Source organism: Engystomops pustulosus, chromosome 2, assembly GCF_040894005.1.
Source record: "Engystomops pustulosus chromosome 2, aEngPut4.maternal, whole genome shotgun sequence".
NCBI lineage: Eukaryota > Metazoa > Chordata > Amphibia > Anura > Leptodactylidae > Engystomops > Engystomops pustulosus.
Genome location: NC_092412.1, coordinates 96,485,924 through 96,504,448, shown reverse-complemented (window position 1 = coordinate 96,504,448; position 18,525 = coordinate 96,485,924). Strand labels below are relative to the sequence as shown.

Here is an 18,525-nt window from a genome sequence, read left to right as displayed (position 1 = left end):
CCTTATGCTCCATGGCAGACATCAACAATCAGGACCATTCCTAAGATTTCTGATTCTCGCTACTTCTTCCAAATTGAAGACCTGAATAGCCTCTTAAAAGAAATGTGAGACCCTAAATATTGAGGAAATAGTTCCCACTATGTCTCCTGAGGATGAACTTTTTGGTGGTCTAAAAGCAAAACTGCAATGTGTGTTTCCTCTTAATGACAACATGAGGGAATTGATCAAGGACTAATGGAAAAAGCCATATAAAAAGATAGTAATATCTAAAAACTTTAGAAAATGTCTAGTCTTTAATCATCAATTAATCATCGGAGAAGGCACTCCCAGAACAGCACTGCTATAAAGTGTTCCCCTACTAAAGTCTAGCAGATGCTTCTGCTGAAGGAATTTGGTTCTCAGCAAAGGAAGAGGCATTAACTTATGCTTCAAGCAGAGCTCCCTGGCTAAAGAAGTGGGGGTGGTGATATCCGCTCCAAGACAAAAGTGTGTAGTGTCCCCTTCACTGGAGGGTTTGTATATGGACAAGATTTAGACGCCTTTCTGGAGAAAGCCTATGGAAAAGGAAGGGATTTCGGGAGAACAAGAGTTTCCAAGATGTCCTCTTTTCGTGGTTACAAAATTTCCAAGAATGCCTTTCGTGACCAAGTTAAATGGAGCTACTCGAAAGGAGGAAAGGGTTCCTCTTTGCTAACCCACCTGACAGTAGCAGAAACGAGAAGCAGTGAAGCCAGGGTCGGGGATGACTCCTAGGGTTCATGACTCGGTGGTCAAAAATAACATCAAACCCTAGGGTCCTGAATATTATTCAGCAAGGATACAAGATGGAATTCGACTGTGCCCCCCACCTACAAGAGATGTTTCTCCACGGTCTTCTGCTTCTCACTCCACTCGCCTTCTCATCCCTCTTTCTCTCTTTATTTCTCTCCCTCTCTTGGGCTCGCTCCCTGTTTTGGGTATTAAACAAATAAAAACATTGTTACTTACCTTTCCTCATTCCCCCGGAGTCCTTCTGCTTCCTCTTCTGAGATGAGAGGGCAGCGCCAGGCGTGGGAGGAGCTGTCTCCACACATCTCTGCTTTAAAGCAGAGTGAGATGTGTGAAGTCAGCAGGTGATGATCCCACCACCCTTTCCTGGCCCCTAAGCCTCTGTAGTGTATCTGAACTCCCAACATTCTCCCAACTGAATCCACGTTGGTTAGGATCTATGGCGGTTAGTTAGAGCAACATCTCCACTTTGAAAATGCTAGACTGATCAGGTCATGGAATACACAACCAAATCTGCATACAATTCCACTATGTACACAAACTGACTGCTATGCATGCTGTAGATGAGTATCTGCTCAGGCGTAAATGATTTCCCATAATCATGTCAAGCAGTAAGGCCATTTTAGGTTTTTAATAGCTGACAACAACATGGGAAAATGACTGCTATTTACATTTTACTTTCTTGTCCTTGGCATTTACCCAATAATTAATGAGAAATCATAGTACAATTATCTTTTTTTTGCTCTTGAATTTTTCTGCATGTCATGATGAAAATCTCCCAGCCTTGAGCAGGAAATGCATCAGTACATCAGTGTATAATAACCTTGATTGCTTTTGTTCTTTTTTTTTTTTTTTTCACTAATGATAGGACTATATTTTTTTTCTCTGTGGTTGTTTCTTTGTGATTTCTAGGTGCAGATACTTCGTTCGCAGAGTGTAATTAGTTCTATATTTTTAATGTTTCTATTCAGATAGCGATTTTCATATTTAAAGCATCTTTTCCTAGTAATGTATTCCTTGTGTAGCGACGGTGTGGACAAATGAAAATTGCAGTTCCTGTCTCCTTTGGTCTACACAAAATGAAGCACTAGAGGTTTCTTTATGGCACTGGTGTTTTTCTGGTATCACATTGGCCTCTTTATGACTCTTTTAATAGACACATAAATTGAAGGCTTATATCTATATTTTATATAGAAAGAACAGGCTTTATTTACACATCCCTGATTTGTATCGCTTATTGTGAACCCCAAAACCTGCAGTGAAAGCGTTGTGGACAGTAGAACAAGGCGTTTTGTCAGTCTTCTTTCTAATTAGTGTTTAATCAAGGCAATAATTTAAAACGAAAGGAAACGGTATGTCTTTCCTGCCCCTAATAGTCACAGGTAAAACCCCTTCCCTTTTTAAACAGCTATAACGTCTTCCTGCTCAGCGATGGAAATATCCGTCATCGGAGCTGAGCCAGCATCAGGAAACATGGGGGGCCACAAATTTGCGGCTGGATATATGTTGCCTTGACGGGCATGTGAATAGGGCCTAACACTCATGCTCAGAGTGAGCTTCAATTGTGGGTGTGTAACCTGTTCAGAGCGACTATGGCATTTAAATTTCTCCAGGAATTCATTATTGAGTATTTCATGGTAATGAAAAAGCAATTGGATGTTTGCTTGTTAATGTCCCATAGTGGGACTGATGACGAATGTAAAAAAAAAAGAGGGATGCATTTATATAGGACTGCATGTTAGGAGGCTAGAGGGACAGGGGGATGCATTTACATGGAACTGTTAGGAGGCTATAGGTACAGGGGTTACATTTTACATGGGACTGCGTGTTAGGAGACTGGAGGGATGCATTTACATGAGATTTAATGAGGGGCTGGAGGGATGCATCTACATTGGACTTACTGTTTGGAGGCTGGAGGGACAGGAGGGATGCATTTAGGCTCTCTCCCATGCCAACATTTTGAGTGTGATAAGATATCTGGAGAAGTATCACAATACTCTATACCGATACTTTTTTTTCTTTTCATGAAAATATTGTATTAGCAGAATGCAATTAGTAAAAAAGAGAAGTCCAGTTCACCTCCCCTGATCTCTCTCCATGCACAGAAGCTGCACCTTGAAAACCTCAGTTTGTATAAACTTGATCAAAAAGGCTTCCAGCACTCGTAGGAGATACTCTTCCAAAATCTTTCTTTCTCTAAAGCACATCTTTACAGTGGTGTAAGCATATAAGCCAAAATTTGTGAACAGGTACAAAGACCTACGCGTTTCGCTTCACAGCTTAGTCATGGTCTGCTTGTTCTTGAGAACAAACCCCTCTTAAATTCTCGTGCTTTATTCTGGGCATGTCACCATCACCTGATCCAACTCGCAAGACTCTATCACAAATCATTCTTGAAATGGTAAAAACTCTTACTAAAAACATATACACTGAGGGTACAATTGGAAGTTTAGTTGAGGTCTGGTGTTCCTATACGTTTTAAGTACAGGTATTACACATAGAATTATCAATTTATTAAGCACCAGAAACGTAAAACACTATTTTCGTTCATAGAGTTGATATTAACCTAGTGGGTAAATCGGAACAAGTGTCCAAATGTCGTACTTTAGTAATAACAACACAGAAATAAATTTTGTCTTAAGTTGAGACCCTACATTTAAATTAGTATTTTTTACATCCGATAAATGTTTCCTTATACAGATTTTCAGAGAATTTACGGTACATCCCACATATGCTATTAAATACACTACAAACTGCATCACTGAAGGTCCTTTGCATCAAACTATGTACTTTCAAATGATACAGGACAGCTTGTTTGCAATTGGCCGACCTGAACCATTTGATGAGTCACATGCTTGTGACATCCAGAAAAAAGAGAAAAGGACAGCAATCCTGGATACTCCTAGAAGGTTTGGGTGGTGCTCGCAGCTGGGGATCCGGTGCTCAGAGTCCCATAGGAAATGATGTCACTATCACTTTTTCTATATATATATGTTCACTCGTGTAATGAAATTTATGCTTGAGAAAGATTCATCTGGAATCGAAACGTTGCTATTTTATGCCTGATGATGTTATAATAAAGACGATTTGGAATTGAACCGTACCGAGTGCTGTGGCTCTCTCCACTCTTATGCTTGTGACATCACTACAGGCCCTACAGCCCCTCTCAACAAACCTCCTGTCGACTCTAGCTGTACTATACAGTTCCCATGGCAACCAGAAAGCATGTCAAATGGAGATTAGCCTAGGGGCAAGGTGAAACCTCTGCTCGCTGCTACACATCTGCATATAGCTAATTATATAACTTGGGCAAACGTTTTTGTACTTTACAGTTATACAATCTTGTCTTTGAGGGAATACCCCTTTAAAGGAAACCTACCACCATGGATCTACCTATAAAGGTAGATCGGGTGGTAGGTGCATCTATAGGACGTGAGGATAGCCCTTTTAAGGGCTAATCCTCACGTCCCTGCAATATTTTACTAACTTTTAATTCTGTAATATGTAAATTTTGTAACGCCCCAGTAGCTTCTTTGACCTGCCTACCAGATGTCTTCAGCTCGCATCTGGTAGGAGGGTCAAAGAGGCTACTCTGCTCCAGCTACTCCACGCCTCTTTACAAAATTTACATATTAGGGCATTAAAAGTTAGTAAAATATTGCGGGGACTAGCCCTTAAAAGGATTATCCTCATGTCCTATAGATGCACCTACCACCTGATCTACCTTTATAGGTAGATCCGTGGTGGTAGGTTCCCTTTAAATCTTATGTGTAAAGTGAAACTTTGCTTCATTATTACTGTTGACCTGTTACACATACAAGTAAAGCATATGAGCATCTTCTGATCATATTTTGTCTTTAGTTTTTTGTAGCTTCAGACCCCACTGTAAAAACAGACAGACTTTGGCATGACAAATATACTCTAAGGAAATCTATGATTCCATCTTTCATCACTATGGATCAGTCTAGAAAGGTAAGATGGAGTTATTAAGATCAACACTATATTTCTCTGTAGTTACATGATTATAGAAGATTTTTAGATTAGATTTAATAACAAAAAACTTTTATACCTGCCCCAGTTCCTACCTCTGATCCAACAGGGGACTTCTCGTCTACGTTGGTGTACAGAAGCTTGTAATGAAGCTGACGTGATTTTTGCAGTCTAATGCAGGTGCATGGTGTTGAGGAAATGGAAGATGCCACACTGGAATTTAAAAAAAATAAATAAATAAAAATGAGGCCATAATTACCTGATAATAAGGAGTGGTTTACTGCAAGATGCATAAGGCCTGACACAATCCCAAATTCACATTGAATCGTGTTACAAAATGCAATTCCAACGCTAAAAGGCTGTGGGAAGAGCCTTGTCCTGACTACACTGTGTTAACATTGTGTTTACACCATGTTTACATACATGCAATGTTAGTGCAGTGCAAACACGCAAACTCCTCTCCGCAGCCCTTGTAACTGTGGTTGCTGGTCCCTTGGTATTGTGTGGTGTGTCATCTCCACTAACATAATTCTAGATCTGGTTGGCTGTCTAGCACCTGTCCTGTATTCTTTACCTTCAGGGTTTGCATCGCCCACCAGCAACTGGGTGCGGCCAAATTCACAGCAATGGCCCACAAGTTTAAAGGTAGCTTTTCAGTGTCTCAACTTAACTTATGCTTTGAATGGCTACCACAGGTAGCTAAAGAGTTGGCCGCTGTAGATAGTTGCAATAAGAGGACATGCCCATATGGTCCAACCAAGTTTTTCACTTTAAAGATTGTATGCAGAAAACTTCACTCTATTAAACAACTTTATTACTTGTCTTTAGGTACTTTTGATTGGAAAATCCATTAACTTTCTACATCATGTGTGCCACGATCAAACGCCAACTGCAAAGATGATGGCAGTAGCTAAAACTGCTGAGTCTCCCAAAGATGGTAAGTCAAAACTAGGTGACAGGCGGGTCAAGTTCTCAAAGTTTTGCTTGACCTAAAGTTTTTCTCCACCGAACAGAATTGGGAGAACTGAAAATCACACATACAGCCTGATGAAGGGAAAATGGCTTTCAATTCACATTAAATGGTCTCCGATGGGATTGAAACCAAAAGTACCTTTAACTATGAAACAGATATTTCTTAGAAACCTCCTCGGGTCCTTAAAGGCACAGTGAACATATGCCAACGTATTGTGTGGAGTATCTGTACTATGTCATATACGGCGTGCCCTAGGGACAACTTGAGAATAAACAAAAAGTCTATCCTCTATGAGGTGGTTTTGGAGATTTTTGTGACAACTGAGAGCAAATTACCAGGAGACAGAAGTCTTGATTTCAGGGTTGTGGAGTCGTAGCGAGAGATTGTGATCAAATGGACCAGCACCACCAACATATAATGAATTATAAAACAAAAATGATAAAGCTCCCTTTAAATGTCTGTTCCATTCCTGACCTAAGGATTTAAGCCAGGGGTAAACAACATTTCTTGGTCCACGGCCACATACTGCTCAACTTTAAGGGGCCACATCTGTTAATATTACCCTAAATGCACCAACAGCCATTCTTTCTCTGTGTCTGGTGCTGGTTGTATGCAGCAGCATCCGGACCCAGAGCAAGAGAGATCCCAGCTGCCGTACAGTACATTTCATGAGTACAAACCACTCCTATGTCCACTTCTGGTCCTGTCACCGGTGCATATACAAAGTCAGAACACTGAGTGGAGCAGCCTCCTGCAGGAGAGATCCCAGGAATAATGAGGACTCTCGGATGCATGGGTCTCCTGCACCAATGAACTCTACCATTAGCTATTGGACTCTGGGGTGCGGCTGCAACTTATGGTTTGACAGGCCATGTACATGCTCAGTACTGAAGCTCCTTTGCTACATATCAGAGGAGTAAGACGCTGGGAAGGAATGTCCATATATATCTCAGCTCTGCTATAGTTACCAGGAAAACAGGACTGTGGATTTGGATTATGTGACCATTTTGGGGGGGTTGGAGTCTGGGAAATTGCGGAGTTAGAGGTTTGGCTTACCAACTCCGCAGCCTTGCTTGATTTCTCATTTTGATTAAAATATGGAAGTTATAAATGATGTTTGTATGTAGCATTTGGTGGTTTTCCATTTGTATGTATAGTTATTATTTATCAAACACTGTTTATTTCATGGTGCTGTACAAGCGATAGGGGGATCACACACTAAGACAACAACAAGTGCGAGTTAAACTGCTTTGTTCAGGGACAAGGGCAAGGCGGTCTCTGCCCATAGATGGAGACACAAGGCGGGGGTGGGCATATCATAGCATTATTGCTGGCTGCCTTGTATTAACCAGTGTTATTGTATTTTGCTTTAGCTGCAGATTTATTCACAGGCTTGGAAAATGCTTTCCAGACTAAAATTGATGCTGCATATTTTGAAACGAGCAAATATTTGCTGGATGTCCTCAACAAGAACTACAATCTGCTTGAGCACTTTCAGGCCATGAGACGCTATCTCCTGCTGGGTCAGGGAGACTTCATACGCCATCTTATGGATTTGCTTAAGTAAGTTGGTTATAGTGTTTGTGTCTACTCAGATGACTGTAATGCATCTTGTATAAAATCTAGTTGAATCACATTATATAAGAGTATTTTACCTTTTGAAATACATAGGGTAAATGTGTAAATGTTCCCTAAAGAGTTGTCTGATTTTTAAGCAGCTATTTCTACAATATACTGAATGCAAGTGCTAGGGTAACCAGGGAACATAATCCCTTATGATGGAGAAAAAATATTTTAATTTGTTTTTGTCAAATATTTTATTTTTCCTTAGACCTGAACTTGTTCGACCAGCAACTACCTTGTACCAACACAATCTTACAGGAATACTTGAAACTGCAGTAAGAGCAACCAACGCTCAGTTTGACAATCCCGAGATTCTTAAACGTTTGGACGTCAGACTTTTAGAGGTAAAATGCATCTGTGAAATAAACCACAATGAATATGGGATCTTTTTGATCTCCTAGATTTTAGACCTAAAATAGATAAATGTAAAAAAGCACATTGAACGCTTTCAAGTAAGTTGTATTTTCTCCATGTTTATTGGTGACATATTGATTCCAGTTATTTTAAGGCAGATAGAAGTGCATTTCATTATTTTCAATTTCATTGAACAACCTTGTGTAGCTTTAACAATTACCCATGTATTTCTCTTTCCTCATAAACACGGCTGTTGTTTCTACGGGTCAGCGTGTGAGCCCACTTCCCAAGCCAAAAAACTCAAGCGCACTTCCTATTACTGCAAGAGTTTGCGGCTCAGCCAGTCTTTTGCCCCTGTATCATGCTGCAAATAATGGGCTGGCTGCAGTGGTCACAATTACACAAACATTGGGGAGACCGAGATGCTGGATCCTGGGGTAATAAGAAGATCCAGATGGACTTTTTTCCTAGTACTTATTTACATGGGTTACTATTGGTTTATATTTTAAAAGCTAGGCAGTTTTTTTGAAGCCTTTCTGTTTACTGGTGATTGCTTGCTTTTAGGCCAAAATGCACTTTTATTTTCTATTTGATGGTAATGGACTTGCCGTTATAAAACCATTCCCGGGCCTAGCTGAGACTGTTTCATTATCAAACTGTTTTTACTAAAACTCTTTACATCATTAAAGCCGTCCCCCATTTTCCTCTACCTTTATAATATGCATTATCTATAGCAGGGCGTCATTGAGTATAAAAGATAAATTGTACAAATAGCAGTGATCCGGCGCCGCGATGGTAGAATGATTTGTTCTAAACTTGCAGTAAAGTAAGTACTTATTAAACTAACAGAAACAGGATGTTTTTTTGGTGCATAATTGGCTGTGTGTCATGCAGAAGACCCATGTATTAGATGTAATTTTCTTGTATTTTACTGTGTGAAAATGCACTAGACTAATACCTAGGCAATTGCATACAAATGCCTGCATCCTAAAACATTTATAGTGTTTAATTCAGCAGTACCTCCCTTGCCAATATAAAGTAATAAACAAACATCCTTAGAGCTGGCAACTAAAGTGCTGCTAGACAGAGCACATAATAACCTCAATTTTCTTTTGATGATTCAAATGGGGCCATTTACGAGAAATAAGAAGACATTATTTATTGCATTCATCCGCACTGTAAAAATCAAAATAAGAATCAAGGCCTCCTCTTTAAAATAAAACTCTCTTGTTATTGAGAGTGCCTGCAAGCTAATAACTCAGGCGCTCCTTTAACAAAAAGGAGACTGAAATATGTCACAAGACCAATCAGTTTCCCCCCTGTGCTTATAGCCCATATTGTTTATACTCTGGCTTTGTCAGACAGGGGATTTTTTTCTTTTTTGTTTGTATTTGAAATTTTTCTCCCTGCCATCTAATTGGCCACTACAATCCCAGGGCTTTTTCAGCATACTTTTTTCAAAAATTCTGTTTCAGTAGAATTAATAGCAGAAAATGTGTTTTGTATTACACAAAAACAGCACTTTATAAAAGCTATGCTTTTTGAATATTTTTGCCATCCAGCTTTTTAATAATTTCATCTGTTCATTCTCGGAATGATGGAACAAATGTAATATCCAGAAGCCGCTTTTTTTCTTTCACAATTAATATTGTATTATGCGTTGATGCTCTGCATAGATCTTGAACATTTTACTTGATTTTAGCTCTTACATTTTAGCATTTCTGCTCCCACACCAGGTGCATTTGACTTATTTTTTATGGAGCAAATTGGTAACAAAGGTTACCTTTATCCTCTGCCTCAATGTTGCTGTCAACAGTTTTTACCCCACTAAATCACTACCACCCTCAGGTAGGGAATGAAATTTCCTTTCTAGAATTCCCTCTATTATGTGAGATCTCATCAATTTACCTATTTAAAAAAATCTCCAACAAAGTCAGGCAAATAGAAGTCATCTCATGTGAAAATAAGGAAAGAAGAGTCCAGTTCAGTGGTTGCAGGGGTAGAGTCACTTCAGAAGCTTTGATTTTATAGTAGAAACGCACTTTTTGTGTCATATTCAAGAAAACCAAGTAAACAGAAAAAAGATGGTTTGCACTACAGGTGGTCCCCTACTTAAAAACACCCGACTTGCATACGACCCCTAGTTACAAACAGACCCCAGGAAGTTGGTAATTTACTGTACTTTAGCCTTAGGCTACAATAACCCACTACAACAGTTATCAAAAGTGTTTGCAGTTAAGCTTTTTTGTTAATCCTGGTTTTTATGATGTCAGAGATTTTTATTTGGGGCCATTGTAAAGCTGACTTTCAAATTAACTCTTTCATGACTGCCCGGTACTGGGACGAGAGCACAAAACTAAGACACACCAGTCTCTTAGTAAATGTAAACTGTCCAATCTTTATTAGCGCTCAGCCGCATATATCAAATACAGGGTCATCAGCATAGGGGGGCGTGACAAGGAGATAATGTACTGCAATGCTATTGGCCATAATGAATTTTACCAGGACATTCTCCGAAAAGGTTAAAGGGGTATTCCCATCTGGGCATTTACATTTCATTTAATTCATTAGCCATTTGTAAACATTTCTTCAATTGAATGTTATTTAAAAAAAATGTTCCTTTGTGAAGATAATTTCTCATAAATGTAGTCATGTTGTCCCTTAGAAACGAGGTGGCTTCCTCGGATACGTCCACCTCTGCTGGAGGGATTGCACAAAGAAACAAAAGGTTTTTGTATATGAAATGTCCTGGAGTTACTGTATGTCCCACAGTCGTCCTGTGGCAATGATTGCTGAGTCCTGGTGTTCTGGCAGGACTCTATGGCACAAGTCTGTCCACTGCTGCCTAAATCTGAGATGGTCGTATCCGAGGAAGCTATCTCGTTTCTAAGGGACAGAATAACTACATTTGTGAGAAATTATCTTCACACAGGAAATTTTTTTTTTTTAATAACATCCAATTGAAGAAATATTTACATATGGCAAATGAATTAAATGTAAATGCCCAGTGGGAATACCCCTTTAACGTTTTCTTCTCAGAGGCCTTGTTTATACTAATTGCCCTGAGAAGACTTGGGCAAGCCAAAACATATGATAAGCAGGTGCTAGAGCAAAAATATAGGACAAGACTGAAGGACAGACTTGCCTCTCATTAAATGTCAAGGAGAAGCTGGGTGAGCAAACCGGTTACATAAAAATGAAGTTTGAATCATGACAGTAGCTGGACAGTTCTTGACCCCTGGCTAATACTAAAATCGCCACTTGATACAAAATGGCAGCTGTTTGGTTCTCTTGGTCCAATATGGCCGCTTTAGAGGAATATATCACTAACGATGACAACACAACATTTTTAAAATCCAATTGTCACAGAGCCCAAAAAAATTTGGCTGGAGTTACCATTATAAAAATATATAATTCCGACTTATAGAAATACAACTTGAGAACTGCCTGTACTTCAGTCTATGCTGTTTTCAACGGCTTTCGCCAAAAAAAAAAAAAAAATTGAATTTCAGCCATAAGACGGAGATAAAAAGCTGGACACTCAGTGACAGCGATGGACCATTTTGTACACACCTCACACCTGCGCTTAGTCAACCCTGTCCTATGGCTGAAATTCAATAAAGAAGATTTTTTTTGTAAGTACCGCACACTTTTGCTTTATTTTTGCTTTATTCAAGCAAAGGATCTCATCTTTCAGACCACATCAAGCTACCATAAAGAGAGAATTGTAGTTAAAAGAAAGAAATATATAAATATATATATTATTAATCTTGCTAAGAATTTGATTACCGTATATACTCGTGTATAAGCCGAGCTTTTCAGCACAAAAAATGTGCTGAAAAATGTCCCCTCTGCTTATACACGAGTCGTGCAGAGTAAAAAATACTTAGAAAATTATAAACTTATATACTCACCCTCCGGTGGCCCCAATGTGCAGTGCGGCTCCTCTTCTTGCTTGCACGGCCGTCTTCTTTCTTCTGCTGGGCGCTGCCATGTTTTTCCCCCAGGCGGCGCCTATTATGACTTCAGCAGCGGCGCGTCATAATATGCGCCTGCCGGCAGGGGAGAGCAATGGCAGAAGAAAGAAGACGGGCACGCAAGCAAGAAGAGGAGCAGCGCTGCACATCGGGGCCACCGGAGGGTGAGTATATAAGTTTATTTTTTTTTTTAATGATGGGCTGGCTGTATACTACTGGGGGGCAAGCTGGGCTGGCTGTATACTACTGGGGGGCAACCTGGGCTGGCTGTATACTACTGGGGGGCAACCTGGGCTGGCTGTATACTACTGGGGTGCAAGCTGGGCTGGCTGTATACTACTGGGGGGCAAGCTGGGCTGGCTGTATACTACTGGGGGGCAAGCTGGGCTGGCTGTATACTACTGGGGGGCAAGCTGGGCTGGCTGTATACTACTGGGGGGCAAGCTGGGCTGGCTGTATACTACTGGGGGGCAAGCTGGGCTGGCTGTATACTACTGGGGGGCAAGCTGGGCTGGCTGTATACTACTGGGGGGCAAGCTGGGCTGGCTGTATACTACTGGGGGGCAAGCTGGGCTGGCTGTATACTACTGGGGGGCAAGCTGGGCTGGCTGTATACTACTGGGGGGCAAGCTGGGCTGGCTGTATACTACTGGGGGGCAAGCTGGGCTGGCTGTATACTACTGGGGGGCAAGCTGGGCTGGCTGTATACTACTGGGGGGCAAGCTGGGCTGGCTGTATACTACTGGGGGGCAAGCTGGGCTGGCTGTATACTACTGGGGGGCAAGCTGGGCTGGCTGTATACTACTGGGGGGCAAGCTGGGCTGGCTGTATACTACTGGGGGGCAAGCTGGGCTGGCTGTATACTACTGGGGGGCAAGCTGGGCTGGCTGTATACTACTGGGGGGCAAGCTGGGCTGGCTGTATACTACTGGGGGGCAAGCTGGGCTGGCTGTATACTACTGGGGGGCAAGCTGGGCTGGCTGTATACTACTGGGGGGCAAGCTGGGCTGGCTGTATACTACTGGGGGGCAAGCTGGGCTGGCTGTATACTACTGGGGGGCAAGCTGGGCTGGCTGTATACTACTGGGGGGCAAGCTGGGCTGGCTGTATACTACTGGGGGGCAAGCTGGGCTGGCTGTATACTACTGGGGGGCAAGCTGGGCTGGCTGTATACTACTGGGGGGCAAGCTGGGCTGGCTGTATACTACTGGGGGGCAAGCTGGGCTGGCTGTATACTACTGGGGGGCAAGCTGGGCTGGCTGTATACTACTGGGGGGCAAGCTGGGCTGGCCGTATACTACTGGGGGGCAAGCTGGGCTGGCCGTATACTACTGGGGGGCAAGCTGGGCTGGCCGTATACTACTGGGGGGCAAGCTGGGCTGGCTGTATACTACTGGGGGGCAAGCTGGGCTGGCTGTATACTACTGGGGGGCAAGCTGGGCTGGCTGTATACCACTGGGGGGCAAGCTGGGCTGGCTGTATACTGGGAGGGTCTGTGACCAATGCACTTCCCACCCTCGGCTTATACTCAAGTCAATAGGTTTTCCCAGTTTTTGGTGGTAAAATTAGGAGTCTCGGCTTATACTGAGGTCGGCTTATATTCGAGAATATACGGCAGATTTTATAGGTAAACAGGTGACATTTCACATAACTTGTGTGCAAGGCAGGGCCTTCATCTTTCCCACCAAGAATGTGCATCCAAATTAATATAAAGCCTGTTATCCCATGAGGAAGTTACACAATGATTGTAATACATGTGTGGTCAGTCAGATAAACAGTCGACATGACCTTTATTCCCCCTCCTTGCCAGATTGGTATGTTTCATTCATATGTGATGTCATTATTCACTAATGTATTGTTTCTTATTGTATTTTTTTTTTTTGGTGTTGACTATACACTACATAGATGCATTGTCTATAGGAGACTTGCCCTCACCTGTCTCTATCAGTTGATACTTTTTATTTGTATAGCATAGTCTGAAGGAGGCCACATCTTCTCAGCCTCCTCTCTCTCCCAGGTCATGTTGTGATGGATGACTGCTACACCAGTCTCCCCTTTTATTTATTAAATCATTTTAAATGTTAACCTTTCACACTGACCCTTTTCACTTTTTTTTCGTAATGTAAAGTGGAAACTGTTACCACATTTTCATATATACAACTGGTAACATGTTCTCATAGAGCCTTATTAAAAAAACTGATACCTTTCTTTTAGCTAAAAACGGTTTCCCTTACATCTGCATAAACTTCATAATATGTTCCCTGGCATCGGCAAAGGCTTCTGCTTGGCCGGCCTCTCCCAACTACTCTTCCCAATGCCTTTTTTCTGCATCTCATGTGACCAGAGTGACATTCTCACAGGTCCGTTAGCCACCTAACATTAGCAAACTGTACACCGTTCATATATCTGATCACCTGAAATAACAGCATGCCTCCATGGAATTCTACTTCTACCCATCCTCTATGGAGGCTGATGTGATTTCATGGGATCAGATAGATACATAGGGTAGACGTTGCTGATGTAACAGGACCTTTGATGCTGACATCCTGGTCACATGACTTTAAGTGCCCAATGATGTAACGGAGCTCTCCATAAGCAGAATATCATAGACCGTAACAAAAAGGCAGGGCAATACAAATAAATTTTACTATGCAGGACTCTGGTTGTGTGGTGGACTCGAATCAATTGAGTTGCTTATAAGTTTACAAACTGATTTTTGTAACCTTGAGGCAATGGAAGGGAACCATTTATGGATAAGGGTTATTTTTTTAAATCATAGTTTTGAATAAAGCCTTTATTTTGGATCAGTTAACTTGCATAAAATTATGTTTTGTTATTTGTTTGTAACAGTTCTTATGTTGTGTCTTCTTTATGTATGTAAGTGTACAAATGTGTCCTCACTCTGCTGATATCTAATTTTGGTTTAGGACTCGTAAAACCTTTTCATACAAAGTGTCTGAAAGACATCAGTTAACAACATGATGGCAATATGGCCCCATATATGATAGATTGCTTATTGTTCTGTTATCATATTCCTATTTGGTAGCATGTCTAACCAGTGGACACATCTGTAAGAGGAGTTAATTTGGTTTGCCCATGAAAGAAAGTTGTCAAATTATGTCCCACTAATGATTTTAAAATGATAAAGATAACTTTATCAGTTTTAACAGGTTTAGTACTTTATTTAGCTCCTATTACTGCATTCGTTTAAGCAGTGTGGGTGGGAACTGATTCCTCTGTGCATTGCTCCTGCATGAGATGCTGTTAGCTAACAATGTACTTAGATTATCATGATACAGGGTTTAGATATACTTTCATTTTGCTTCTAAAGTTTCTACTAATATCTGACACATAGATAATGGCTGATGAGAAAGAGCAAAGTTATGAGTTTAGATATAGGACATAGTTGGGCCGATTTATCAAGCTGTCTGAAAGTCAGAATATTTCTAGTTGCCCATGGCAACCAATCGCAGCTTCCTTTTTAAAATATTCATGAGCCCTGGTAAAATGAAAGCTGAGTTGTGATTGGTTGCCATGGGCAAATAGAAATATTCTGACTTTCAGACAGCTTGATAACTCTACCCCAATGACACGCTCTGCTATTTCACCTAATGGAACGCGCTCAGTAGTGCTATGCCCCCTTGGATCAAAAGCTTATCTTTCTGTAAAGCAGGTCTCTTTCTCTGCAGGCTGCTGGACCGGAGATGTGTGTTCATGTGAGAGAAATATGACCTCCCCAACCATAGTCAGGAGTTTATGGCTGTGTATTTTTGCTAATAACATTGAATTAGACAATGTGTTATGAGTATATTTAAGAATTTTATCTTTGTTGGAATACCCATTTAAATGGGACCAGAAAAAAGTGTCATTCTATGTTTTTTTTTTTTAAATATACTTTAACATATAACCTAATCTAACACAGATTTAATTTTTCATCGTTTTTTTTTTTTTAGGTTTCACCTGGAGACACTGGATGGGATGTATTTAGTTTAGATTATCACGTGGATGGACCTATAGCCACAGTAAGTAGGACATAAATGGCAATGGCATACTGTAAAGCACATCTCTGTATTTAGAAGCTGGAGCTCCATAGAAGGATTCATCTGGTAGATTGTTACAGCAATGATAACGGTGTTTCCCAGGTATAATAACGAGGACCTTTAAGCTCTCATGACTGCTCTGTTTTAGTAAAAACTTGTGTCTTCTATGAAAAATAATTTAATCTTGCTCATGCGTATGTAATACGTATATGTCACAATACATTTCTAATAAATAGAATATATAAATATATATACTAACGAGAACCAGGGCACAGGTCCCAACTTATTTTATAGAGCATTCCTGAATAAGTCAGTAAAATGGTGCACTTTTTAATATATCCTTGCCCTTAATGGTAAAAAAAAATTGATGGAAATAGCCACAAATGGTTCAGTGGTCCAGATGAGTAAATTCACAATATTTTCCTGAATGTTTACACAAGACATTGCATGCAAGGAATTTTCTTTTTTGTTTTTTTTTTTTGCAATCCTCCTTCTGTGGTTCTGATTATTGCCAGCATTCCCGTTAAAGGCTTACAATTTTTAAATGTGTAATATGTAGATAAATGCCTTTTATTGAAACTGTTTCTTATATATTTAATAATTAATTTGATCCCTTTCAGATTTAAGCAGGTCCTTAATAAAATAGTTCATTCATTGTGTTCCATTATTCATAGACTATCAACTAATTTGAAATAATTTGCAAGGCACTGTAAAATGCATTTAAGTGCTATCATATTTGTACTATTTAAAATAAAATATGATGAAGGATTCATTAGGTTTGATTAGAAAATGGCTGGTTTATTGTTCAAAAGCGTTTTACCCCATAAAATCTGTATTTTACTTAATGAACGTATTATATCGCTTTGTTCAAAGAGCAAGTGGTATCTCTCTCTCTTTTTTTTTTTTTTTTTAACTTGAGTATGTTTGTACTGAGGACTGATCTAATTTGTATGTACGTTAAAGGAGTGTCTGCTCTGGATTTGTACTGAATGAAATTGCTTGTGTATATTATACCTTTGAGGTTGCATTTAAGTATATATGCTTCAAAAAGGTGGTTATCCACTGAAACATCGCATCTTTGGAATAAAGAACACCCTGCTCTTACACACACACACACACACTCACTCACTCACCCTGCTCTTACACGCACGCTCACTCACTCACTCACCCTGCTCTTACACGCACGCACGCACGCTCACTCACTCACTCACCCTGCTCTTACACGCACGCACGCTCACTCACTCACTCACCCTGCTCTTACACACACACACTCACTCACTCACTCACTCACTCACTCACTCACCCTGCTCTTACACGCACACTCACTCACTCACCCTGCTCTTACACGCACGCTCACTCACTCACTCACCCTGCTCTTACACGCACGCTCACTCACTCACTCACCCTGCTCTTACACGCACGCTCACTCACTCACCCTGCTCTTACACGCACGCATGCTCACTCACTCACTCACCCTGCTCTTACACGCACGCACGCTCACTCACTCACTCACCCTGCTCTTACACGCACGCACGCACGCTCACTCACTCACCCTGCTTTTACACGCACGCTCACTCACTCACTCACTCACCCTGCTCTTACACGCACGCTCACTCACTCACTCACCCTGCTCTTACACGCACACGCACTCACTCACTCACCCTGCTCTTACACGCACACGCACTCACTCACTCACCCTGCTCTTACACGCACACGCACTCACTCACTCACCCTGCTCTTACACGCACACGCACTCACTCACTCACTCACTCACCCTGCTCTTACACGCACACGCACTCACTCACTCACTCACTCACCCTGCTCTTACACGCACTCACTCACTCACTCACCCTGCTCGCACACGCACTCACTCACTCACCCTGCTCGCACACGCACACGCACTCACTCACTCACTCACTCACCCTGCTCGCACACGCACACGCACTCACTCACTCACCCTGCTCTTACACGCACACGCACTCACTCACTCACTCACCCTGCTCTTACACGCACACGCACTCACTCACTCACTCACCCTGCTCTTACACGCACACGCACTCACTCACTCACTCACCCTGCTCTTACACGCACACGCACTCACTCACTCACTCACCCTGCTCTTACACGCACACGCACTCACTCACTCACTCACCCTGCTCTTACACGCACTCACTCACTCACTCACCCTGCTCGCACACGCACTCACTCACTCACCCTGCTCTTACACGCACACGCACTCACTCACTCACTCACTCACCCTGCTCTTACACGCACACGCACTCACTCACTCACTCACCCTGCTCTTACACGCACACGCACTCACTCACTCACTCACCCTGCTCGCACACGCACTCACTCACTCACCCTGCTCGCACACGCACTCACTCACTCACTCACTCACTCACCCTGCTCTTACACGCACACGCACTCACTCACTCACTCACTCACCCTGCTCTTACACGCACACGCACTCACTCACTCACTCACTCACTCACTCACCCTGCTCTTACACGCACGCGCACTCACTCACTCACCCTGCTCTTACACGCACGCGCACTCACTCACTCACCCTGCTCTTACACGCACACGCACTCACTCACTCACTCACCCTGCTCTTACACGCACACGCACTCACTCACTCACTCACCCTGCTCTTACACGCACTCACTCACTCACTCACCCTGCTCGCACACGCACTCACTCACTCACCCTGCTCTTACACGCACTCACTCACTCACTCACTCACTCACCCTGCTCTTACACGCACACGCACTCACTCACTCACTCACTCACCCTGCTC

General features: G+C 42.0%; 1 protein-coding gene across 2 annotated transcripts in view; it reads left to right on the top strand.

Annotated features, from left to right (window-relative positions):
* Positions 1-18,525, top strand: part of TUBGCP3 (tubulin gamma complex component 3) — a 58,439-nt gene that overhangs the window by 27,511 nt on the left and 12,403 nt on the right. For both annotated transcript variants that reach the window (XM_072135584.1, XM_072135583.1), the window contains exons 12-16: positions 4,630-4,740; positions 5,587-5,695; positions 7,105-7,294; positions 7,563-7,698; positions 15,639-15,707. In XM_072135584.1, the coding sequence (XP_071991685.1) occupies positions 4,630-4,740; positions 5,587-5,695; positions 7,105-7,294; positions 7,563-7,698; positions 15,639-15,707 (615 nt within the window). The remainder of the gene's footprint in view (positions 1-4,629; positions 4,741-5,586; positions 5,696-7,104; positions 7,295-7,562; positions 7,699-15,638; positions 15,708-18,525) is intronic.